General features: G+C 47.3%; 1 protein-coding gene across 1 annotated transcript in view; it reads right to left on the minus strand.

Moving 5' to 3' along the window:
* The window catches only part of ACAP3 (ArfGAP with coiled-coil, ankyrin repeat and PH domains 3), a 158,628-nt gene that overhangs the window by 85,584 nt on the left and 47,867 nt on the right, over window positions 1-25,177 (minus strand). The window contains exon 2 of the mRNA XM_048824822.2: window positions 3,738-3,795. Coding sequence (XP_048680779.1) covers window positions 3,738-3,795 — 58 coding nt within the window. The remainder of the gene's footprint in view (window positions 1-3,737; window positions 3,796-25,177) is intronic.

The following is a 25,177-nucleotide window of genomic DNA, read 5'->3' on the forward strand; positions in this document are numbered from 1 at the left end:
ACCGCATGGAGAATGTCCAGAAACAAAAGACTTCCAGATACACACATGTGAGCTCCTGAGCATCCCTAGAAACAGCCTGTCAGCTGATTGCAGTGAACGTTGTGAGTCAGAACTCACAATCCCTTGGTTATCTAATTTCTCCTTTTAGAAAGAATGTGGGGAGAGCAAGGACTCAAAAATCTGTCTTCTTGTTCACTATAAAACCCCTGACCCAGGGAACCAGCACACCACCCACAGTTAAGGCCGGTTTAAAAAATACTGTCTTATCCACACACTCCAAAAGAAACACACACAAAAAATGTTTTTGTTCAAAACTTGTCACTGAACGTTTCATTTATTTTTTTGACAAAATGAAAAATGTTGGCTTTTGACAACCAAACTTTTTAGAAACTGAGTTTTTTTCCAGCAATTTTTCATTGGGGGGAGAAACCAAAATCGTCCACTTTAATGACTGTAAAGCCATTTTTGATAAATGTGACTGGCCCATGGGGTGAGTCAATGGTCTCCAGCTGTGTTAGCAGACTATTATCTGAACACAGTTCTCACACGCCTCCTTTCTCTCTTGTTCACATAATCTGGCGGAACAGAACCGGGTGCTAGAGGAACATTTGTGCTATTCCATCCCACCCCAAAGAAAGAAAACAAATTGATGTAGCTCCTGTAGCATCTGGAGCCCAGACGGACACCAGGGGCTTTGGACAGATCCTTTGGAAAGGAAATCCAGCTTATTCTGCAACGTGGCGGTTTTTAAAATACCTCCTCGCGCACACAGCCAAGGCTGTGTTCCTAGTAGCTGAGGGCCATTCAGCACGAGCGCACTCTGAAATCATGTTCCCTAGCTTCAGAAAGACTCCTGAAATATTAGAAGGCTTGGGCACCATTGATAGGAAAGTAGCCTGCAACAGTTGGAGGCAAACTTGAGGTCAGAGAGAAGGCAGCAGCCGTATTTGCACAGTTTAGAAACAGCTGTTTCTACCTCTAACTGTAGAAAGCAATTAAAGACTGAGAAACCCACCAAACCACAGGAAGGGCAGAGAGTTGAGTCTTAAGAGACAGATCCTGACACCCTTACTTGCACTGAATAGCACCTTATTCCACTAGTATTCCCAAGGAGGAAGGATTGCCTGGTGGATAGAGCATAGGACAAGGGCTGAGAAGAACTGGGGTCAGCTCCTAGTTCAGACATAGATTTCTGGTGTTATCTTGGACAAAGTTGCTTAATTTGCCTGTGCCACTGTTCTATACAGATAAGTTGACAATAAATCCACTAAGGACAGTGAAACACTCAAACACTCTGGTGATAAGGGCCATACAAACATTCCTATTTAATCTGAGCAAAACAAACAGAATTTTGTCCAGAATGAACCCTCAAAGCATAATTGCTTTGAATTTCAATGCGGGCCTTCAGCTTCAAATTCCTGGATCCAAACCCGCCTTTACTTGTTTCGGTTCCAGGCTGTGTGGCCCTATTTCTGATTCTGACACAGCCACAATTTCACATGAAATTTCACAGCCCTGCCAGGAGATTTTGGTGCAAGCCGGTGGAAACAAAGTGAAAACGAAACCTATCTCATGAGACCTGTCATTCAAAATGGAAGGAGCTTCAAGACCAGCCCATTGCTACCATCTGCAGAGGGCCCAAATTACCTGAGACCGTAGCTTTAAGACAGTCCCGGCCCAAAGGTGCTCTAATTAGCTCTCTTATTAAATCTATTGGAAATATATTTATGGGGCATTCCTCTATGCAATGAAATCGTGAGTGCGGAATTATTGTTTATAGAATTCTAGAGCTAACGCAGGGTTCCAGATTGACAGGCCTGGAAACCAATGGCCTTTAGTCACAGACTAGCCACAATAATGGCACTATTGGAATCATCAGAACAAGCTTCCCCGATTCTGTACAGCCAAAGCGCCCCAGTCCAACCTCCGAGGGACCAGCTCTAAGGGCCAACAGATAGCTCAGGGTTCTTTTCAACTTCCAATAAGGAAGTTAAGTATCTTATGCAGGCACCTGTCCGCTAGGAACTTGGCCTAACACCACCTATTTGATTCCCATAGGCCACCCATTTCTTAGGGCCTGTGGCTTCAACAAAACCAGCCTCTAAGTCTGATGCAGAAGTTCTCGCCCCTTCTAACCACACGCAATCTCCCTGCTAAAATCCGGCACTGGTCCTCCACCTGTCTGCTTCAGTTCAGAAACAATTGGGCAGATGTTTCCAACATTTGGAGGGAGACAACATGACTTTCTGTTGGTAAGTCTCTTGACTTGGATCCAAGACTTTTTCAACTCTCTTCCCACCCAGCCCCACTCTAAAACTGGCTATTCCAAACTATTCTGGCTGATGGAGGCTTTTGCCTCAGTAGCTGCTGATTGAGACCTCATCAAGTCATGCAGTAGCACGACCAGACGGATATTTGGAAACATTAAAGGGGCACAATTGATGTCAAAAAGCAGGAAATTTGACCTGCCTTGTTGCTTTTTCTACATCTTTTTGCAACATCCTTGGAATGTTTTGTATTTTGAATGTATTTTGTTTGTTTGTTTAGCACTTGATCCAATGCTATGTTGTCTAAAATTAGAGTCCCAGCACCCAGAAAAACATGAAAAAAAACAGTAAAAGCCAGTCAGTGGGCACTTCCCAGCCCTCAGGGGAAGTCCTACACTAAACCGATCAGCCATGTTAAGCCTGGCACTTGTTCACAACCTTCCAATAACAGACAAGCATGAGCACACAATAGGAGAGAGGAAAATCGGTAAGGTAGCAGGTTTCATATTCACACTTCCAATGGGGAAAGATGGTCTTATGATTAAGATACCGTCCTGGGACTCAGGAAGTCTGGCTTCAATTCAGTTCTAATTATATCCGGCAGAGGCCAGTGGTGTACACACACTCAATTTTCATTATAGTATAATAATAGTTTGCATTTCTATAGCACCTTTCGTCCAAGTGCTTCAAAGCACTTTAAAAACATTAATTAAACTTCAGAAAGTTGCTGTGTGGTAAGTGTTATCTTTATTTTGCTGCTGGAGGAAAGGTGGTGCAGCGAAGCTATGGTTGCACAGGGATACTCTCTGGCAGAGACTGGAGTAGACCCCAGGAGTCCTGAACCTCATCTAACCAATGGGCTAGACATCCTCCCCAAATGGGAACTATTTAAGGTGATTGTTACAATAGCAAATGGTTTTTAAGACTTTATCACAATTGAAACAGATTCGACACGTTATTGTTAAAACCATTCCCAGCTGAATTCCACATACACCCTCCTCTCTGTGAACCCCAGCTGTGAGTTACAGAGCGCTCTTGTAACTAAACCAGGTTGCATACCTACAAACGTCACAATCAGGGAGTGAACATTGCCTAGAGATCTTAACTAAGGCTATGGCCACATTGTGTTAGCTGCTGGGCAGCCACCAAGTGAGAAATGTCCAAGTTGACAAGACAAAGACAGAGTGGAAGGAGAAACAGAGGCACAAAGAAGTGGAGCTCTGCTGACCTCTCTTCAGAAACAAGCCCCAGCTACTTGTGCTAAAAGGAGCAACCAACTCCCTCGTCTATGGCTGAGCAGCAGTGGCTGGGTCCAGCCAGCACAGGAAGACATGATCATATACACTAAGCCAGCATATCAACCAATGATTTTCTGACAGTCCGGAACAGACTGGCGGGGCCACGTTCCTAAACCAAAGACTCACCCCAGCCATCTCCCCCAAAGCCACTCTCTCAGCTTCCCCATCTTACCTTGTCAAGCTTTGCTTCTATCTCCACCACATCTGTTTCCACTTCATCTATGGTCGCCCTGTAATCAGAAGAGCAAAAAAGGGGAAATCAGCTGGTTGCCTAAACACGGATGATGGGCAGAGAAACCAAACAGTCCTTGAAAGGCAAAGGCCAGAAGAACTCCAAAAGGCAGAGGAGAGAGGCGAAAGTTTGCACCACCCAGTCAGGGGTTTCCTGCGCAGAGGCTGCCGTATAAGCTGAGGATCCACATTTTGGGAGAATTCCATTCTGAGGATCCTAAATTATCTGGGATGGGTTTTGCTCCTGGACTGATGAAAAAATCTTGGAGGGGGGGGGGAAATTCATGGCAACCCCCATCAGTGTCACAGGCAAGTCACTGGGCTGTATTGTGCTAGGGAAATGTACAGCAAAGCCACCACCTGTGGGGTCTTAGTCTGATCTCGTTTACGCCCATGTAAATCGGGAGTAACTCTTAAATTACACCAGCATGAATGACATGCCTGGGGTAAACGGGCACACTGGCAACCAGCATTAACTGTGCCGGCTTAAAGCCCTTGTGAAGCTCAGGCTGTAACGATGCCTCAAGAACACCCACACTGTTGGCTGCATCTTCCAAACCCCAGCAAGCCTTTAGCCCATATGTGGGCATATCTTGGTCCTGTTACCATCTCAGTCTACTCACTCTCACACACCTCTGAGTGTTACCCTTAGTGCCTTGGCTGTGTCTGAAGGAGAGATCCATTGGGTCTGTTTTCTTTCCATTTCTTGGGTAGTGGTGACAGTAAGAGGCCAGTAGGATTCTGGCCTCACCCAACTATGGGAAAATTTCAATGACATCAGCCCAGCCCATTGGCAAAAGATATTTCCAGCTCAAGACCTTTGGGATAAATCCACTTTTCTCTTAGGCAAAACTCCAACTGCAAGAGCAGTAAGGCAGAAACCTTCCCATGGAGAGCAGCGTGCTGGGGTAGCCTGTCCCCAGCTGGGCAGCCATTCCCTTCAACAAGCACCTGGAAGTGTGGTAAACCTCACTGCAATTTTGTTTCCCAACACATGCAATCCACAGTCCATTGCATGAACCCTCTCCCGCTTGTGGGTTTGCTGTGTACAGCATGAAGTGTTAACGCTCTGCCTTTTAAAAATTCCAGCCATGGGCATGTGCCAGGTAAAAGGTCTGTGGAGGAAGGATGTGCCGGCGAAGCACCAATTCATGTGGCTTTATTACAGCCAAGGACGGGACGCACACAATCCAAAAGGAACCAGGAGAAAATCCCCAGGGCCTCGGTAGATCAGGCAACAAAATCTATTCTCTAAAGGCTCTTGTTGTTTTAAATGGATGAACAGCCGCCCAGGGACACATTGCTAACAACAGGAAGGATAAATAAAAAATGATTGATAGGGCAAAGTCATAAAATTTGGATCCAGATTCGCACTTCCACCGAGTTTGGGAAGGGAGTTTCACTCTGATCATAAAGTCATAGAAACATCGGGCTGGAAGGTACCTTGAGAGGTCATGTGATGTTGTGATCCAGCCCATCTCTCTCAGAGGAATTACAACTAGCAGAGCAAACTCAGTATTTCTCCACATTCACCACTCTTCCATGGGAAATAAATGAACAATACCTTCTACAGGTGAACACAGTCCCCATCTGACACTGCTACCAGGCGGCCGACATCCTGCCAGGTAATCCAAATGGAACAGAGATCGGAGACTCCCTCCCCACAAAGGAAGTAAATCAAATAGAAGGCCAGGCGCAGATCTCGAGCATGTCAATTCTGTCCTGAACTTTTAAGGCGATCGCCAATCCAGTACACACAGGCTTCAGGAGAGAGCACCTCTCCCAACAGCTACCAGAAATCTCCCTTGGAATGCTGTGAGGCACCAGATGATTCAGACAACTTACAGGGTAGACCTAATATTCAGTGACAACATCGGCCATGTGATACAGCATGTGACTGTGTGAACTCTCCTCCCTGCACGCTATGCCTGTCCCTATCACAGTCCTGTCACATTACATAACTGGGCCCAATTCTGACAGATGCTGAGCGCCCTCCAATTCTACTGAAATCCCTGGAAGGTGTGCGTATGCATGGGTCCTGTTATCCCTATTTTAGAGATAGGGGGCTGAGACACTGAGGGTACATCTACATGGCAAAGAAAACCCCCCCCAGCAGCGAGTCTCAGAGCCTGGGTCGATTGACTTGGGCTCACCATGTGGGGCTAAAAACCCTGAGCAGGTTTTGACCCACGCGGGAGCGGCTACACTGCTAGTTTTAGCCACGCAGCCTGAGTCGGTTGACACAGGCTCGAAGACTCAGCGCCATGTTTCTTCCTTTGCAGTGTAAATGTAGCCTTAGTGACTTGCCCAAAGTCACCAGGAGGTCTGTGGCGGAGCAAGGAACCGAACGCAGCTTTCTCAAGTTCCTGGGGAGCACCCTTACCCCTGGACCTTCCTTCCTCTCTGTTAACCTTAAGAGGAGACTGCATGAGCCAATCGAGTTCTCTTGTGCTTGTCCCTTCCCCCACCCCAGTTAGTTTCTATCCTTTATGACATCCCAACAAAGCAGCTTTTATTTATCTCCAAGTCTGGGCTAAGATTTTCAATGGGTGGGACTCCCATTTCCCATTGATTTTTTTAGATGGGGAATTCCCATTGATTTTTACTGGGGAACTGGGTGTCTAAATCCCTTAGGAAGCTTAAAAATCCCAACCCTATTTCTTAGCTATCCTGTAAGGTCATTGCAATCTAACCCCATCCTCCAAGCAGCAAGCAATTTAAAAAATAAATGTTACATAGAAAGTTGCTTTGAAGGAGGATTCACGCCCATTGTATGCCAACACAGTAAGATATTTGTGGCAAGGACTGTCTTTTTTTTAATGACATGTACAGCTCTTAACACAGTGGGCCCTGATCCACAACTGGGGCCTCTGGGAGCTACTGACATATACATAAATACATAGATAATCACGATGATGTTATTGCTCAATACTGGGAGGGGCGGGGGCGGTCCCATCTGCCATTCCTGGGCTTTCAGGGTATGTGGCTGTTTTGTTGAGTTTCATAAGGGTCATGGGAAGTGGTGGGGCTGTTTCCTGGCGGGGGGGGGGAGGAAGAAGGGGGGGAAAACTAGTTTATTTACTGTAATCTCCTCATAATCAATGTACCAGCGCTTTTAGAAGGGTTTGTGAAAGGTTTTTAATTGCCTTAGGGTGTCCAGCGCATGGGGAGTTCACACAGTCATGGGACATACCACCACATGACCTGTTGTGACTGAATATTAAGTGCATGTTGTCAGACGTATGAATCACCTGGTTCCTCACGTGCTGACGGAGGCTTAGTCTAGGCTCACTCTGGACCTCGCTGACTGTAGGGATTTTTCTGCACAAGACCTCCTGTCTTACCCCCCTTTCCTCTCTTTCTTTCCCCCATTTTTTGCCTCCTGAGGGGGAGCTAATGAGACCCACCTGACTTGGGTGCCACATGAGTCAGCAGAATTGCTCTGCATCTCCCGGCCGCGTCCCAGCATCCAAGATCCCATCATCGCCTCACAAAGGGCTGAACTGACACCCTGGATCTGAACAGCCTGAGAGTTTGGGGCGCTGACGCCCTGGCTCTGAATGCTGAGGCTTGTGTCCCGCTCCAGCTTCCGCTGCACAAATCTACAAGCAGGAAAATATCTCTGCCTCATCTCATCTCTCCAGCAACCTAGGTCCCCATCGGCATTCTGGGAATGCCTGCCTTTCTTTTCAAGGGGTTTTGGTGCTGACAGAAAGCTCTGGAGTGACAGACTCAGATCAGAGGCGTCTATTCTTCACTAGAAGAGGAGCAGCAGGGGCCGCATCAGTGCATGCTTCCCACGCCTCCCCCCTCTCCCGCCAGTCCGCCTTAGACCTGTTCTGGAAAGAGCCCAACAAGGCCTGGGAGTTCATTCTCCAGGCACAAGGAGCACTCAGTTTGCCAGCAGGAATGGTACTGAGTGCTAGCCGTGGAAGGGCATTTGTACATGAGGTTATTGTTTGTATAATGGTAGCACTTAGAGACCCCAGATGAATGGGGGGCCCCATGTGATAAGCATTGTACCGACACTTGGTAAGAGGCAATCCCTGCCTTGAAGAGTTTACAGTCTAGGCAAGGAAAAAGAGAGGGAGGGGAAAGAGGGGCACAGAGAGTGGAAGTGACTTGACCAAGGTCACACTGTAGGCCAGTGGCAATAAAATCCAGCTTTCCCGACTCCTGAGCAAGTGCCCTACTCACTGAGCAATACTACCTCCCGATGGAGTTTCTCAGAATGGGGCTGAGACCATCATCATGGTCACATAGGCCACTAAAGGGCTAGCATGTGGTAATGACTTTTTGAGTCTCCTCTGACCGGGGTTGGATTTGAACTAGCATCTCAGAGGGTCCTGCTATGCTCCGTGTTAAGCTTGCTCAATACCCAGTGAGAATTCCCCTTCCCCTTCTGCTCTGAGGGGTGTCCAAATCTCACAAGGTGTCCTTCACAACATTTCTTAGATGCAACCTTCACTCTCTGTTCTCACCTCTCATCTCCTCCCTTCATTCGTATGGGAACACTCTCCTCTCCGGGCCCCCACACCCACATTGCTCCCGCTCCAGTCGCTACAAAATACAGCAGCCAAGATCATTTGCCTTGTCCGTCCTTCTGTTCACATCATCCCTTTCTTTGAATCCCTCCAGTCACTTCCCCGCTGCTATTGCATCTAACTTCTCAGGCCTTGGATCGGTCGGACCCTCCCTGCCTAGACACCTTCTCCCCCCAGCACTTGGACCATTCCAATGCAGAGAGCAAGCTGGAAAACGTTGCATTACATGACTTGAGAATTTATGGTGGAGCCAGGAAAAGAACCCAGGAGTCCTGGGGCCCACTTTTCAATTGGTGTAAATCAGCATAGCACTACTGTCTTTAAAAAAACCTCAGGGTGGAATCAATGAAGCAGCTCACACACCTAACGTCTATTTAGGCTCCAAACGTCCACTGAAATCAACAGAGCTAAGGAATTCTCTGGTTGTGCAGATTAATGCAGTTTTACCAGCTTCAGCAGAGCTCTGCACCCTCTACGCCAGCTGAAATTACAGTCCTTGATTTCTAACCACCGCTTTTAACTGATAGACAACTATCCCTCCCTTAAATTAGGTCCAGTTCCTCACTCCATGGAGCTCTGCTGATTTACACTAGCCGAAGAGCTGGCCTTTATTTTCTGAGGTTTGACAACTATGGGGCAGATTGTTTATCTTTTACATAGTTGTTTTTGAACCAGATTTTTTAATCTGTTACACACAGCCCTTCCCCATCTGCCATCAATGTGGTTTTCATAAAGAAATCTTTTGCATAGCTGTGAAGCCTCAAAGAATATGCATATTTGTTTTAAGAATTAAGGAGTCTAGTTACTTAACGTCTAATAACTGTCTTGTTAAATCTAAATTAGCTGCATATTTGGGAACTGCGATGTGATGCTTGTAACCGTCCTTATTTGAGTTTATTATCCTGCCACCAAACCACATGATGTTACTTACGAGCAAGAGAAAGTCTCATATATTATCAGCATCCTCTCTTTTCATGCAAAACTGTTTCTGTCTTGTGGTTTGACTGTATCCTTCCCAGCCATTTTGGACATATGGGCCATATGCTGGCCTAGGATAAACCAGTATAAATCCATGGAAATTGAGAGCATAGCATCTTCTTGCACTAGAATTGTACTGGGACCAGTTTCTGCTTTCCCTTCCTTGTCTAGTTTCTTTTAGCAGGGCGCCTGGCATTCCTATGTGGGCCATGGTGTGCTCGGACTCCCTGCAACAGCAAGACGTATTGAAGTCCCCTGGTGCGCTGCACAGAGAGTACTTGGTCACTGATCGCTTAGAGAAAATGACACTCCCCAAAACAAAGCTACTTCCAGACACAAGCCAAACTTCAAACCCGGAGGAGATGCCCTGAGTTATTCATCACCATTATGTACGATATAAGATGGCCTGAGATCTAGTTTTCATCCAGCAAAACTGGATAGAGAAAATGTAAGTGCCCCTAGAAGTTGAGATGCAGTTGGCTAGGTCCTGCTGGCTCCCACAATGCCAGGAGAAACATGTACTGACACAGACAAAATGGGGGATTCTTCCTGCCGGGCACTTCAGATGCTACTATACCTAGCCCAGACTTCCTCCCCCCAGCCCCAGCTTCAGAGTCTCTCCCTGCTAGATAGAGCTAGATAGACCTAGGGAGGGAGTCTCTCCCTGCTAGATAGGGAGCTAGATAGACCTCTTCCTGCCATCACAGAGAGGAACCCAAAGCTAAGTACCCCAAATTAGAGGGAGAGCTGGCAGGTTCATAACCGTTACTTGGCTCGAGATCCGGATTTCACAGCTGGCCTCCATCCCTATAATGGGCCCACCCAAGATCCTGGATCTGAACTCCCTAATTTAGAGGGGGTGGGATTTGAAATCTGGATCCAGAATTTAACGGCGGAGTCCTATGTCTAATCAAACTTGAGCAGCCTTTGTAGTAACAGGTGACCCTCAAAAGGTGCCCGGCAGATACAAAGCCAAAGGTCTGGTTGCTTCTCCAAATGCTCTTTCCATGCTCCAGACCACTTCTAGACACAGATTCTCTCCCTGCAACTACCACTGACCTGCAATGTGCCTCGACTTCCACCTCTGCATAAAAAGGGCTAATGAACCTTATCATCCTTTGCAAAGGGCTCTGCGATCTATGGCTGTAACGCACTATATAAGAGCTAAGTAAGTACTAATATCAATGTCTATATTAATGTAAATAAAAGGGATTCTGGATGTAAGATACTGTATGGTACAGAGAGACACACTGATGCCATGGTCTAGATCTGTCCACAGAACAAATCTGTGTCACATCTGCATTGCACAGAGGTGCCTCTCTCCAAACATCCAGCCCAGCCCTGCGATGTATGAGCTCCTACGACTCCGACTGGCTCCAATCAGAAACGGGCAGGTCCTATTCCCAGAGGAGCTTGTTAAACTCTCCCAGCTGGAGTCATTCTTTGCACAGAGGGTCTCCTGAGGCTTGACTTAGTTCTGCAGATGGAGCAATCTCCCTTGAAGGCCATTCGCCCCCAAGCAAAGCAAGAGAGTTGGCTGCCTCCGGTTTACAGGCAAGTGTAATTTTCTTTGATGCCAGCAAAGGGCCCAAGAATAGTAAATCTATTTAATTTTGTCAGAATAAGATCTCAAAACAGTGCTGTAATATCGGCCTTTGCTTCCCGCAAATACAGCTCTGCTCTGCCTGACTTGCCCAGGCTGTGTTGGAAGAGGAAAGTGAGCTGGGTCCAATTTGGAAAGTCACTAAAGAAGATTTGAATCCAGCCCACCGTTTTATTTTAACTAAACTTGTCAATTACCATGTTGGTGCCTCTTTGGAATTCTGACCACATCCACAATGACGCTGGGCTTCCTGCAACATCACTGCGGGTGTGCTGCTATTGATAGATCTGGGCTAGGGTCCTGCTAGCCAGAGAAGACCAGATACAAACCACTCCTGCATGCCCCAGACGGCTAGCTCGAACAGCGCTGCTGCGGTGATCTGCTGAGTTTTAAAGGACGCGTTGGATGGATGGGTTACAGGCAAGAGTAAATTTAGTGCTGCTGGAGAATGAAGTTCTCTGTTTAGCCACAAAACGGATAATTCATAGCGGACAGTAGTGGTGCCAGTTTCCCCACACGACTTCTTCAATGGGCCCCAATCCTCATCTCAGCCAGGACGGTGGTTTCAGACAAATGGCATCGGCTAGCCACTCTTCCTGGTCGGAGACTGGCACCCGTAGGCTTATTGTATCTGCTCCTTTCACTATCCACAGACTTTTTCACAAGCACAAACACTTCCCATACGAATGCCTTGGGAAATGAATTAAGACAGTCCCACGTGCTATGAAAGGGAATGGGTAGGTTATATTAGAATGGAGGACGGGTGAGCGCACCTAAGTACCACATTTCACCGGGCTCTACTTTCTGCCTTCGTGTGGGCTGCTCTTTAACCCAAATCGAATACTGTTACATCAGTTTGCCTGGTTGTCACGGTACCAATGCATTGTCATGGAGATTTCAGTCTCCTGAGCCATGGCAACCACAGCACAGCAACGACATCAAGCAGACTTAGAGGTAAGCGCTGGGCTGTACTTTTCCAAAGCTTGTTCTCCTAACGGCTAACGTGAGCAGGCCCCCAGAAGCAGCTCTAACATCAGGATGGGAATCAAGACTCCCTCCCCACCCCGATGAGTGGGCTGAAAACAAAGTCCTGGTGACTCACAATCCCAGCCCAGATTCTTCACTCCCCACAGGGTGCCACGGGGGTCTGACCATAATTGATCCGTCACCCAGGCCTTTGAAACAGCTTCCAAAAAAGAGGCTTATTTCTTTCTTTAACAATGTGGTGCCAAGCTCTTTCTGGCAGTGCATATGGAAGCCCAATAGGAATGCCAGCCTGCCAGTCTGTGCCAACGGCAAAAGCCTGTTCAAGAAACAGAAATAATTAAAGGGCGGCTCTCCGGCAGATTTTTCTGCTATTTTTATTCTCCGGACTTGGAAGTCACATGCCTTCATGCATCATCCCCTTATTGCCCATACGGATTCAATTTTTCCGTGCCGTTTCCTCTCATCTGTGAGAGATGGATAGAATAACCAGCTGAAAGAAGGGGTTTATCTCTGCAGCAAAGAAACAGCAGCAGCTGTTAAACTGCAGCCATCAACTTGAAGGATTTTAACCACATACTAGAAACTAGGATCTTCCAAGCAGCCCTTCAGCCTTCTCCCCTTGGAATAGCTTTATCATCCTCACAGCAGTGTCACAGCCTGCTGTGCCCATTTCTTGAGGGGAAACAATAGGTTTTGACTGAACATTTGTTTGGCCCCCTCCTCATGAGTAATAAAGGCCGTGGGGCAAATTCTCTGCTGAGTTGACCCTCTCTGTTGATCTCAATAGAGTGACAAGAGCAGAGAATCCGGCACGTTATAGATGGTAAGTGAGATTCTGATCTCCGTTATACAAATGTACCGGGAGCCTGGGATAACTCCACTGAGATGAACGGTGTCCCTGCAGCACGGCTGAGATGAGAATCTGGCCCTGAGCGTTTAGGAAGCGAGACAGAAAGGCAGCACGTGCCATTCCTATGATCTGCGGTGCACCTATGTGCGTGCCATGCCGATGGAGCGTGCCATACTTCTGAGCACAGCCAGGTGTCCTCAGACATCAGTGGCAGCTGGCGTGTGTCAAAAAGAATGTACAGCATCCTGCACATTCACGTGGTCGGAGGGACTTAACTAGAAAGACAAGTGACCGGGATAGGAGGAGGTGAATTGTGTCACTGATCCCCAAAATGCAAGGTCCTAATTATCCGGCGGCTAAGAACTCTTCAGTCATCCCCTGGCGGGGCGCCCTGCTTGCTTCCCAATGCCGTGCTCTTCCAGGCCTCAGGCTATTTCCATCATGAGGGAAGAGAAAACAGCCTGTGACCTAAACTTTCAGCGGCAGCTTGCGCAGTGCGAAATGCAGCCCTCCCGAATAGAGAGAAGAGACGCGGCTTCATTCAGCAACACTAGAACTGTCCCCAACTCGGAGGCTATTCGGAATCTGGATTTTGCTTCAGGCTGAGGCCTAGGGGAAGCCAAGGAGAAGCATCCCCCGCCTCTGAGGAAGTTGTGGTCCCCACAAACATTTTAAAATCCCAGGTGGAAGAGGGATAACATTAAACCATGTAGATCTGGGGGATGGAGTGAATGCACTGGCCTTTTCCTCTCTGAGGACTTGGTTTCACCGCAGTTAGGTGCTTTTAGCAAGGTGCTGAGTAGCACCTTGGCACGAAAGAATAAGAAACTAGAAAAGTTTGCCAGGACTGACAGGCTGCACCAGGTCAGTGTTAAGGGACTTCAGCAGCTAAACCCAAGACTAAAGCAGCAGGAGGTGCTACAGGGCCACACTGAGGTCAATCAGCAGAGTGACGTAGGTGAGCCTGAGACTGGATTTTCAAGTGGTGTCACATGGAAGGATTAGGGCTGCACGGGCAAAGCGGGTGGAGGTAGGATTTGGGTGGCAGGGGGTGCTGTGAGTCAGCGCTGAGATGCATTGGTAGAGTTGTGCGATGCTATGTCTGGCTTGTGAGGTACCTACTAGAGCTATCCTTGAAACCCACTGGGGATGTTGGCTTCATCCTCCAGCCCTGACTGCAGCTGGCCTGATTGCACCAGTAAGAGCAGTAAAAGAGCCAAACCGTTGCCCGGCATGGATGGGAGCACACTAGTAGGGTAACCACGTGAGTAATGCAGGTTTCAGAGCAGCAGCCGTGTTAGTCTGTATTCGCAAAAAGAAAAGGAGGACTCGTGGCACCTTAGAGACGAAAAGTTAGCAGTGATTACCTGAGCAATATGGTAGTCAGCGTGCCCCGGGATGTGTTTCAAGCACCATCCTGGGGCAGCTGACTGAGTGGGATCCCAGCCTAGGCTAAGCATTGCTCACTCTCTCACTCGCTCTGCAGCCCTTGGACTCTGGCCATTGACTGACGAGGCAGCAACTTCTGAAAGGCCACCGCAGTTTCTCTAAACTAGCATCCCAGCTCCATTATAATTACTGAGTCTCAGAAATAAACACCACAGCTTGTCATTTGTCCTGCAGCACCTCTAGGATGGGCCGATGTTACTTGACTCGGCTGCTACCCTTGGATTGCTGGGATTTCTAATCTTCTGCTGTGTTTGTATCAATTATATTTCAGGGTGCAGAGGCAAATGAGAACAATAACTACTTGTTTTGATTAAGAGAATGAATTCTGGAGGAATACCCAAGGGATGATCTAAGTTGAAGAGCTCCGATGCAGAGCTGGCTTCGCAGATTCCACCCACACAAACTCTCTACCATGGAGACCAAAGCAAGGTGGGTAAAACATCCCTAATGAAATTCAAAATGCCCCTTCAAGCCAAATAATCCATTTTTTGGATCTAAACTGTCGTCTTGGCTGTAACATGCAAAATCGTGCAGTTCTGCGGATCTTCATGACCAAATCACTTAAAAACATGACATTTCCGGGGTTGGGCGGGGGGTGGTGGTGGTGAAAAGAGGCAAAACAAAACTGAAAACAAAATATGGGCCACAAAAGATCTGAAAATTGCTGCAGTCTTGACACTAAATTCCAGAGGTGACCTCACCCAAGCACACACTCATGGGACTGGTTAGTAAACCCAAAGGTGAGTCACCATCAGGTCGCACCAAACGCAAACTCATTAACCCTTTTGTGGACCCTCCATACATCATAGATCCTTTCTTTAATAGGAAAAGGCAAACTTTTTATGCCCACCATAACCAAATGGTTCTGAAATCAAAAGGAATTTTCTGAGTAGCAGAGTTTGGTCCTTCCCCATAGCAAGAGGTCCATAAAGCAGATACTAGTGCTACTTCCACTCCTAGCGTCATCAGGCCAAAGTCTCCAGAACCAACCCCTGTCAGCCATTCCTGGTGAGGGAAAAGGAAATCAAAACCACTGGCTGACTAGTATTTTGTTGGTGCGGGAAGCAGAGCTGCTATTTGGAAATATAATTGAATGGGGTTGGCTCTTAATCTGTGTTCCTTATCTTCAGATAGTGGAATTAAACCTTTTCAAAGAACATGGGGCTAATCCTACCTCACTTGTGTTTTGTGTTAGACTGGAAACTCTTTAAGGCAAGTACTGTGTTTTTCCACATGTTAGTTAGTACAATGTCCAGCACATTGGAGCTCAGATTGGATTGAAGCAGTGGGACAATACAAATGGAGGATGATAAAAGGATTATACAGTGGTGATGTGAAACAACATCCAAGTTCTTTCATTATGTATCAGAAGGCATCATGACCCAACTGGACCTCATTTAGCTAAATGCAGCGATTAGCATTAGTCACAATTTGCCTGCAACTTGTCTGAGTGTGCAGGCTGAAGTGGCAGGCTTCAAAATGTAGGGAGATGCAAGCAAACCAGGACTAAAGAAGCTGTCATAACAATGGCAATCACCAACAATCATCTCTGAGCCTTAGCTTCCCCATTGTTAAAATGATAGACATCCACTTCACGGGAGCAGTGTGAGACTTAACTAATAAGTTAATTAACTAAATGATTCATGTTTGTAAAGTTCTTGGAGCTCCTCAGGTAACAAGCACTACAGGAAAGCAAGGTTGTATGGTATAATCAGTATTAGATGAATAAGCCGTAGCATTAAGTATTACAATATTATTAAACAGCTTAGACGTGAAGGGATCAACATACATTTCCTAGAGTGCCGTGTCAGCACCTTTTTAGTTCATGGTGGAATAATGATCATAGTTTGGACTGACGTTCCCCTGTTAACTGGGTGTCTTAGACACACATACCCCACATATTGCATGAAGTGAAGAATGAAGGAAATCTGACATTGAATGGTCTATAATAAGAAGTAAAACCATGTTTAAAAAATGCTTGGTTACCTCTGAGCCTACAAGACCTTCAAGAGCAAGAGATTTGAAATGGCATAAAATACTATACACAATTATGTTGCTTTAATAACAATCATTTTCATCTGAGGTTGTCAAAGCATTTCACAAGCAATGCTCAGTTAAACCTTGCGTCCCGCTGGGATGTCTCTTTGATCATTATTCCTCATTTTACAGACGGAGAAACCAAGGTACCGAGAGATGAAGGGCCAGATTTTCACACACTAGCTAGATACACAAATGCATGAAACCTGTGCGACTGCCCAAGCAAATGGCTAATTAAGGCACGTTTCCATGCAAAGCTATTTTATTTGCAACCACTATCTCAATAGTTGTTCACGTGCCCTGTGCAATTGTGCACCTCCTTCATCTGAAAATCTTCCCCTGAGTCTCATGCTTCCAAAAGCGGCCGCTAATTTCAGGTGTTTCTCTTTTGGATGGCCAACGCTGTATACTCAGGGACTGCTCCTGCTCATGGATGCCAGTAGGAGGCACCTAGGCCCAGATCCTCCAAGGTATGTAGGTGCTGAACTTCCACTGAGGATCTGGGCCTTAGAGCTGAATCTAGCTCCCATTAAACTCAACATAATGACTTCCATTAACTTCAGTAGGAGTGAGAGCAATTCCCTAGGGCCTGATTTTTCACTGGCGCCAATTCCAATTCCACCCGACATCGATTCACGCCTCCTGACTCCCGGTCTTGTGCACTAACCCCTGGACCATATTGCCAGGATGTTCCTCACCATCAGTTTGCATGGTTGCGTGTCAAATTTCCCCAGCTTGCACTGATGACAACTGGTTTCCCTGGAGACTCTGAATGGGGCCCCTCCTGCAATCCAGCTGTTCCCAGTTGCTTGTTGGGCCTGGACTCAGATAGACTTGTTGGGGTCTCGAGTATCTCAGCTCTTGACAAACTGCACATGAAATAATAGGTCCATGCTCCTAGCATCTGGAGCTGTGATTTTGCACCTCATGCTGTATGTGATCAGCATGCTGAGTGGCAGAGGAACTGCTTTGTAATTCCTGGAAAACCCACTTCTTTCTGCACCACATCAGTCACAGCGTGCACCCCATTGCTCTAATACCACCAGGCAAAAGGAGAGCCAGGCGAGCAGGAGAATTAGCCATGGCCATGACAATACACACAAGAATATTTTTTGTGGCCAGGAAAAGAGGCTGACTGATACTTCTGATATGGTTGGAAGCAATCCAGTAGCTGCTCGGGCTTCAGCAAAGGTTATTTAACCACCCATGAGATTCACATCTCTGCATAGTGCGGGCTACATTCCCCTTTTTGATCACAACAGAGATTCCAAAGACACCTGACCTATACGTTTGTGAAGCCTTTCTGCCCACCTGAGAGCTCTATGACAAGCCATGGGGGAGAAGAGGGAGTAAGCGTCCCTTTAAATTTCATTTTAAGCTTAGATCAGTAAGGAGCAAAAGTTGTCTAGGTGGTTCTCAACCAGGGGTATGTGTACCCCTGGGGGTACACAGGTTTTCCGGGTGGGACATCAACTCAGCTAGATATTTGCCCAGTTTTACAACAGGCTACATAAAAAGTACTAGCAAAGTCACTACAAATTACAGTTTCATATAGAAAATGACTTTGTTATACTGGTCTATATGCAGTTCTCAAACTGTGGGCAAGTTTGTTTTAATGGGGTCACCAGGGCCAGCATTAAAGTCGCTGGGGCCCACGGCAGAAATCTGCATGTGGCTAAAGCGAAAGCCCAAGTTTTTAAGCGAGGTGAAACTTGGGGTATGCAAGACAAATCAGACTCCTAAAAGGGGTACAGTTATCTGGAAAGGTTGAGAACCACTGGTCTAGAGTACAGGACTCAGAGCCAGTGCTCCCAGATTGTCTTCTTGCCTCTGTCACAGACTTGCTGTGCGACCCTGGGAGAGCCACTTACCACACGTCTCTGTGTCTCGTTCTCATTTTTAACAGTGGGAAACAAACCCCTCTCAACCTCCCAGTGGTGCTGGGAGGAGTGATTAAGTAATGCTGGTCTCGTGCTCTGAGAGCTTAGGTGGGCAAAGCGTGATGAGGACGATTATTATTTATGAAATCTGACTGTGGTTTATTGGAAATAGACTGGAACTGATCCCTGCCTTCAGAGAGCCAGCCAGGTGGAATTAGCTCCTCTCTTCCCTAGATCAAACCAGGGGAGGAAGTTTGGCACAGACATGGCGGCTTCTCACTCAGTTCCCTCCCCCTGAAACACCAACAGCCTGATCACTAGCAGCTGCCAAGCTCCCATCCAAAGGAGCAGAGACTTTCTGTGTTGAAAAAACAGCACACAGGTTCCTCAAAGGAAAGCTTTCTGCTGTCCCTGCATGCTGCTAGGGGGCGCTGTGCTGTTAGAGGAGGTGTGAAACGAAGGCGCTGACCTTCCGGGGTCACGAGAAATCCCGTTGGACAGTTCTGCAAGAAACGAGGGTGCTGAGTTCATTGGCCTGGGGTGGGAGACACCGTCACCGGTGCCGTAATTCCCCTTTGTTTGCATTACCGTGAAACGCCAACATTTAAACAGATTTTTAAATAAGGATCATTAGGAAAATGGAAAGTAGAGGCTGGGGAAAGCTTTGATGGAGCAATTGCTGACCTCACTAACACCTGGCTGATAAAAAAAAAAACCCAACATGGGGTTTTTTAAACCTCTTTTTTAAAAACATTATTTTGCATCTCTCTCTCTCTCTCTCTCTCTCACTATGAGCAGACACCACTATGGCAACAGCTCCATGGTGACAGTCTCCATGGCGAACAGATCCAGTAATTGCTGAGGCTTCCAGTTCAAAGCTAGGACTTGATTTGTGTGGATTTTTGCATTTCCTAGTGGAAATGGCATGGGGCCAGGGGCATGATGCTCGGGAGGCAGGAGGCGATAAGGGGCCTTGAGGAAGATTAGCGGAAGCCACGGGGTGGCGTTTGGAGATGAGAGAGCTCCCCGGGTAATGAAATTACAGCCAGCGTAATAAAATACCATCGGAACATCCTACTTTCGGGGGCAAGGAAGGTCTACGTTAGATTGCTTCTCGAGGCCACTGCTGCAGTGAGTTTGCAGTTCTCATACAGGGGGAAAGAGAGGAACCCACACCAGCATCTGTCTGTCTGTCTGCGCTATGTTACACGTGAGTATTGTGGCCATCGAAATCCCAGGCAGCAGAGCTGTCACTCACTCCGAGATCTTTACTCCTAGCCTGGGGCTGAATCCTCCAGGCTCTGCAAGCACAATGCCACCCCGGTATCCCCCTGACACATCTGGTCCATTGTGGTTTAGTGATGCATGGGTTAATGATGTAATGGTGCTGCAGGGTTTTCCCTTTCCAGATCTAGCAGGGAGCTGGGAAAAGGGTTTCCCCTATTAGCTGCTGCCGGTAATAATACTTTACAATTACACTAACACCTTTGGCCAGAGGTGCGGCTCTACTCTGAAACCTGAAAGTCCTTTGCAAATGGTAATGATGCCACGCGCTGCTAGGCAGGAAGCAGTGTTGTCAGCCCTGTTTCACACATGGTGATACTGAGGCACAGAAAGGGAAAATGACTCATCCAACATCACACAACAGAGCCACGAGTAAAACCCAAGAGTCCTGAGCCCCAGCCCCCAGCTCTAGTTGCTAGACATCACATCCACTCTTGTCTGAGGATTTAACCCAGAACTGGAGGGTCCTGCAGTGTGTCAACAGAACCCGGGACAGGAGAAATGGGCTGCAGGATCCCACCCTCAGCGGCAGGCCCCACAGGGAGTCTAATACGCTACGTCTATTCAGACCAGGATGATCTCTTCTATCCATCCTTAAACCGTCACCCCGGAGTCAGACACGGACACCAAGCACTCACATTTCCTAATTACACACAGCAGAGATGGGAGGCCTGGAGGCAGAGTGTTAATTTGGGATTAAGATGCACCTGAGGCTTTCCCTGCTCCCCAGCTGAGGGTCAGGGTCAATGAAGTCTGTTGCCATCTGCGCCTCGTTTGCCTTCTTCCTATTAGCTCTCCTTTCTGAACTGCCTGGACCTGGGCCAGCCACAGCCTCATTGAGCTGCTTCCTTAACCGTCAGCAAGAGCTGATGGCTTTTAAGCTCTGTGGTATAATAAACCATTTATAATCAAGACAAGGCTCTCCTGCCAACCTCTACCGCCGCCTTTCTGCACCTCCATTCATGCCTTCTTAAAGACACAGCTCTTTAAATAACTTGGGAACAATGCACAAAGGGCAGCCTGGGTAAATGGAAACTCTACACATTCCAGAGGCGGGGGAGGGGGATGATTAATTAATTACTATTATTAATAATAATTGGTTGCATGGATTTAGTGCTGCTGAAAGGAACCAGCTAGACTGCCCGGGAGTCTGATATCCCCAGCTGACTCAGCACAGGGACAGCATTGGTCTCATCCATGCAAATTCTGCCCCTCTGCCTCCTCACTTCTCAATAGGGGAACCAACTCCAGTGATTTAAGTAAGTTTCCATGGCCCTTGGGGTCTGCTTCTCCTCTCACATCACGGTAAATCAGGACAAACTCCAATGCCACCAGGGGAGTTAAACCAGAGTAAAACTAGCTTAGGTGAAAGGAGAATCAGACCGTTGGTGTCTGTAATTACATTACTAAGAAGGCTATTTAGTACCAACTAGGGCAGTGGTTTTCAACCTGTGGTCCGCGGACCCCTGGGGGACCACAGACTATGTCTAACGGGTCCGCGAAAGGTGACTATGAAAATAAAGTTTCAGATCCCAGAAGAGGCATTCCAGTTTTCTGATCAATCAAAAGTATGTGAGTAGCCCCACTTACGGGTCAAAACCTGGAAGTGTAGTCGTTGCCATAGAAGCCCACAGTTTAGGGTCTTTTCTCAGGCTGCGAATGCCAGGCCGAGCACATACAACATTTGTAACTGAATGCTGTTCAATCGGTTTTCAGTCTAAGACTTCTATGTTTGGAGTCCACAGACCACAGGTTGAATTTCCAAAGGGATCCACATGTCCCTTTGAAATTTTTTAGGGGTCCGCAAATGAAAAAAGGTGGAAAACCAGTGAACGAGGGTAATGGTTAAGGTCAGTTGTCCATTGGGAACTGGACAAAGACCCATCAAATTCACTCCACTCTGGCCACTAAAGCTGATCAGAAAACAAGGGGTGGGGGAGAAATCGTGCAGTTTTCATGAACTCCTGCTCCCGTTTTTTTCATCAACATTTCAAATTTTAAAACATTTCAGCCATCTTTGCAGTTGACAGACAAATAAGAAAACAATGTCATGAAAACTCTGCACTATATCACACTTTCACCCACCAACCCACACATTTTTGTGTGTGTGCAGAAATTTTTAAAAATTTTGTTGTTGAAATACGTAGAAAATTTTCGACCAGCTCCAGGGGTCTCTGAATTGGCATCAGCCAGTAGCTCAGTCCCAGATTGACCTGACCTGGGGAAGTGGTTAAATAACTCCAGTGTCCCCATTGGTAAATTCCACTTCATAGCAGCAATAAGGCGGTGGGGTGGAATTTGCCCAACTATGCGGGATTGGCCTAACTCTTCTCCCATTGAACTCAATGGTAAAACTCCCATTGCGTTCAGTGGCAGCAGAGTCAAACAACTCTTGGAAAATCCCACCCGGGAAGTCATTGTTCTGGTTTCACCCAGGTGTAAATCTTGGAAATCAGTGGCAATACACTGCCAGTGAGGTCAGATCACATGGGGTAAACGAGAGGAGAATGAGGACCCATGTGTTCCAGGGAGATTACTGCCCTTCTCAGATGATTCAAGTCACTTGTGCTTCCACCTTGTTGCTTGTAATGCCACCGCTGTGTCTTCTTGTCGCTAAGCATTTGCCCACGGCTGATGGCTACAGACAGACACTGCACGAGACAATCTGGGGAGATGCATCTGGGGTGTGCCAGGATCTTGATCCAAGACAGAGGGCAAATGTCACCCGTTATCATATTTCATGCTAGCCTCAAGAAGGCTTCGGGAATGGATGGCTCCTCAACGCAAAGGATGGAGGGAGCATTTCTGCATGCAAGTTAGTGGTAGCTGGAGAGTTAATGCGGGGATTGTTCCAATGGAAATGTCCCCTGATCCTTCAAATTGGGAGCAGTGCCCCTGGGCAGCATCTCAGCCCAGCAGTGCTTAGTTAGGCCTTGGGATTTCGCTCCCCCTGCGCAAGACACTTATCTCCTCAAATGCCCTGATACAGCAGCACACTCTGAATCCTGCCAGACAGCCGGACAGCTCGCCCTGAGCTTTCGCCTGTCTGATCTAGATTTCCTCCTTGGATCCTCTCCGAAGACCATCTGTCCGCTGCAGGGAGATCAGACACAGATCCCTCCAAACTTCCCCTTTCATCCCTCCCGCCACCTCGCTTCCACACGCACCCCTTCCTGTCTCCCAACAACACAAAGCTGCTGCCACCAGCCCATGCCAATGTATTTAGGACTTCTGTGAGACCTCAGTGAGGGAACCTCAGGAATTGTTGGGAATTCACCTTTCCCCTGCCCCTCTCTGATTGCTCCCAGCCAAATGCTAGTGCAAAGGGATGGGGTATTTCTCCAGCCACTGCCGACTGCAGCGTACACACATGCAGGAAATGTAAATGTTTATCCAACGCTTTGGCAACGTAAATGACTGCTGATCTTACAGCCCCAAAGAAGCATCTCCTTTCAGCTGCAGTGACTGTGCCTTGTTAACTTTATTCCAGGAGTGGGGTCTGAAGATGCTGGAGAGAGCATTGTCTGGTGGTTTAGAGCAGGAGCCTGGGAGACAGGACTGCTGCGTTTGGTCATCTGGCTCGCACTGTGATCCTGCGTAACTCATTTAACCCCTCCCTGCATCAGTTTCTCCATCTGTAAAATGGAGGAAATAACACCTGCTTCGCAGGGCTGTGTTGTTAGGCTTAACATCTACAGTGTTTCGAGAGCCTCAGACCAAAGGGGCTATTGAAAGACAGTTGTTATTATTTGTTACGATGACAACTGACATACTCTGGTGACGAATCAACCGTTTTCCTGAGCATCAAAGCCCCAGCTCCAAACACGGACATGGCTTTCAAGCAGTCGTGCGTGAAACAGGCCAATATAAATCTTTTACCCTCTAGTTCTTAAGTGCATGGAATCACAGCCAAACAGCTGTTCCATGCCGTGGCTGCTCAGAACTTCCCAGCGACAGCCAGACGACTAAGATGCTGTAGCTTTTCAAGCTCGGGTCCCTGACGTTTGAGCTAAAGCAGAATCTTTGTTAGCTGTGAACAGAAAAAAACCCTGACACACAGTGACCGGAGCTGTGACCACTGAGCAGTTGACTGCAATACATACAAACATGGGCTTCCCCATATCAGGTGGCAAAGTCCAGTCTTGGGGTGCTGGCATGACCTGACCTTTAAGTGAAGGTAAAACTCTCATAATGGTCAATGGTGTAAGGCTGGCTGTCCATGGGGTAAGGGAGGTTCCTTCCTGGTCCCTATGATGATCAGCTGATGCCTTGAAGCATAAGACTTGCTTCCCCGGTCTTATCACATATATGTTGGTATGTGTGTAAGGTGGTGGGTATCTTACCACCATCCTCTTTATAACTGGTACCGCCCCTCCCATTCAAACTCCTAAGTCCACACGGGGCGCCTGATTATCATCCCAAATGAGCCTGAAGCCATGGGTTTTTTTACCCATTTCTCTCCCCTTTATTAAATAAGGATTAGAACATTTCCTACCAGCTGCTGCTAAACGCATGACACTGCAGGGGCCTGTCAATTCCTCACACTCCGGTTACAAAGGCACCAAACAGCAGACACAACAGACCAGTGGAGAGCTAATTATGGGCTCCTCTCACAGCCAAGATACACAGAGTCATAACCCTGCTCTGAATGGCCTACACACAAATAAACCATACCAAGGATCAGGCTCAAACACAACAGCATGTGGAGGTGGACTATATTTAACTGATGTAGCAGGATTACTAGCCTCCTGCTTTTTCGAACACTGAGTGGGGATGAATCCACCGGCTTGGATAAAATAAGAGGGATTGAAACTTTAACTGGATGGAGGTCCAGGACTTGCTATATTCAGGGCTGAATCAAATTCCAAAGAAACCCAACTGGACCAAGATGCCAGGGCAGCTTTCAGGGCTGAACACATGAACAATTGTTCCATTTATTCTGGGCTGGTGGTTCCTCGAGGAAACACTAGAAAGGCAAAGGCTCAGACAATATTGGCAAGTAGGTTAGGAGTAATATTTGATCACAGTTGAACACTCATTAGATCAGTATCTGATCCTCACAGCAAAAGCAGAACAGAATTGGTAAGAATGTTTAAAGTATAACTGGGTTAAAAAAGAATTGGATAAGTGCATGGAGGATGGGTCCATCGCTGGCTATTAGCCAAGATGGGCAGGGATGCAACCCCCTGCTCTGGGTGTCCCTAAGCCTCTGACTGCCAGATGCTGGGACTGGAGGACAGGCTATGGATTACGCAATAATTTCCTTTTTCTGTTTGTTTGCTTTGAAGCACCTGGCATTGGCCACTGTCAGAAGCCAGGATACTGGGCTAGATGGACCACTGGTCTGACCCAATGTGGCCGTTCTTATGTTCAGGCAAACAATGTCTGCCAGAGAAAAGAATCTGCAGCTTGGTGCACATAGAATCATAGAAGATGAGGGTTGGAAGGGACCTCAGGAGGTCATCTAGTCCCATCCTTTGCTCAAAGCAGGACCAGCCCCACCTACAACACATACCCATCGCTGACATGTTACTCTCTCCAGATCGTGGATAATAAGCTTTCCAACCACATGGTACTAACTGAGTCATGTGATTTGCTACCCAAAAGAGGCTGTGGTTTACCTGATGATGATTTTCCTGAATGGATTAGGAGGGATTCTCAGCACCTTGTCTCGCTGGCCTTGGACGGACCAGACACACAAGAGTGGAGATACCCGGGACCCAGGTAGACAAAGAGGAAACCCAGCAAATTCAAACAAGGAGAAGGAGG

Source organism: Caretta caretta, chromosome 18 (genome assembly GCF_965140235.1).
Source record: "Caretta caretta isolate rCarCar2 chromosome 18, rCarCar1.hap1, whole genome shotgun sequence".
In the NCBI taxonomy this organism is placed as follows: Eukaryota; Metazoa; Chordata; order Testudines; family Cheloniidae; genus Caretta; species Caretta caretta.